This window comes from Buceros rhinoceros, unplaced genomic scaffold, assembly GCF_000710305.1.
Source record: "Buceros rhinoceros silvestris isolate BGI_N320 unplaced genomic scaffold, ASM71030v1 scaffold21000, whole genome shotgun sequence".
NCBI lineage: Eukaryota > Metazoa > Chordata > Aves > Bucerotiformes > Bucerotidae > Buceros > Buceros rhinoceros.
In genome coordinates this window covers 32,397-33,788 of record NW_010388230.1, presented here as the reverse complement: position 1 = coordinate 33,788, position 1,392 = coordinate 32,397, and the positions used below count along the sequence as shown (strand labels likewise).

Genomic DNA, 1,392 nt, shown 5'->3' with positions numbered 1-1,392 from the left:
TCCGCTGCAGCCTCTCCATGGGTAAGGGGTGGTTGTGCTCTGGGAGAGGGAAAGGCGGGGACATAAGATGGGCACAAGAGCAAAGACATCACTGACACCAAGAGCTGGGAATGGGTTAATTAGACTGGGGGGAATTCCTGCCCTCTGTCCCCTGCTGGCTCCTCACTCGTGGCTGGGAAGGAGAAGTCCCTGTTCGTGGAAACGAACATGGTCTTGTGCCCTGCTGCCCAGGAGCAGGCAGTCCTCCCCGACCCGAGGCACTGGCTCCATCCTCTGTTACCCCACAGGGTGGGAGAGTGGGAGGAGGGTCTCCTGGAGCTTGCCCAGAGGTTCCCGCAGAGCGGTCCTGCTGTGCTTGGGGCTCTCAGCTAACCTCTGAGCTGGTGGGGTTTGCATCTCCTCCTCCTGTCTGCCCCAACATCAGGCTGGTCGAGAACTCCCAGAAGAGGAACAATGCTGAGACTCACCCCATGCTGGACGCCTCTGTGCTGCTGACACCGTCTTCCTCAGCAGCTCATCCTCGTACTCCACACTGGCAAGGGCAGGCAGGTGGGTCAGCCCGAGCAGGGGCCACACACTGAGACCAGCTCCTCCCAGGGGCGCAGCCCTCCCACCTTCTCCACCCTGGGGAATGCAGCTGGGAGTGGGGCAGACCAGGAGGGGCACCCGGGATTGATGAACAGGGTGGGGACCCCAAGAAGTAGGATTAAATACATCCTCTAACATGGTAACCCTCGCCCCTGTGCCCAGGTAGGGACCAGGAGCACCTGATGGGTGGCTCCTGTCACCCCTGGAGCCCTGCTGAGCACCTTGATCCTCAGGGGACCGAGATGAAGGAGTGATGGGAAGGCTATGAAGGGTGAGTAGGGAGTCACACACCCTGATGTGCAGAGCCATCCACCCACCCTGGAGCCACCCTGGACGTTCTGGGGACATCTCTGGCAGCACCAGGCTGGGCTCTACACCCGCCCTCCTTGTCCCCTGGCCTGGACCCTGGCTCACACCCCAAGGGCTGAATTTCTGCACAAAGCTCCTGTGTCCGGGGAGCAACTTCCACGGATGATTTCTCCCTGAGTTGACAAAGATCTTGCTGCTGCAACTCAGCCGCTTCTCCAGGCCTTGCGTGTCCATGCAGAGCCACTGGGCAAGACCAGCGTGCAGCCACCCACTCCGAGCCGCCCAGCATGGCCCAGCTTCCGACCCACCTTGCTGCCCCGGCGAGGCTCACCAGTCCTTACCCCTCCAGCCAGCGGCTGCTGTTGGCGTTGTTGATGTTGGTGTTGCCTTCCTGGGGGAAGTCATCGAGGAAGACGGGGGAATCAAGGTCCTCGCTGCCCACCTCCGTGAACTGCAGGGGCCTCTGGCTGGCCACATGGGCCTGCAGAGGGCTGC

At 61.7% G+C, this 1,392-nt stretch overlaps 1 protein-coding gene across 1 annotated transcript in view; it reads right to left on the bottom strand.

Annotated features, from left to right (window-relative positions):
- The window catches only part of CACNA1S (calcium channel, voltage-dependent, L type, alpha 1S subunit), a gene marked incomplete at its 5' end in the record, with an annotated part of 34,977 nt that overhangs the window by 1,326 nt on the left and 32,259 nt on the right, over nucleotides 1–1,392 (bottom strand). Inside the window, 2 exons of the mRNA XM_010145256.1 lie at nucleotides 468–532; nucleotides 1,239–1,388. Of these exons, the coding sequence (XP_010143558.1) occupies nucleotides 468–532; nucleotides 1,239–1,388 (215 nt within the window). The remainder of the gene's footprint in view (nucleotides 1–467; nucleotides 533–1,238; nucleotides 1,389–1,392) is intronic.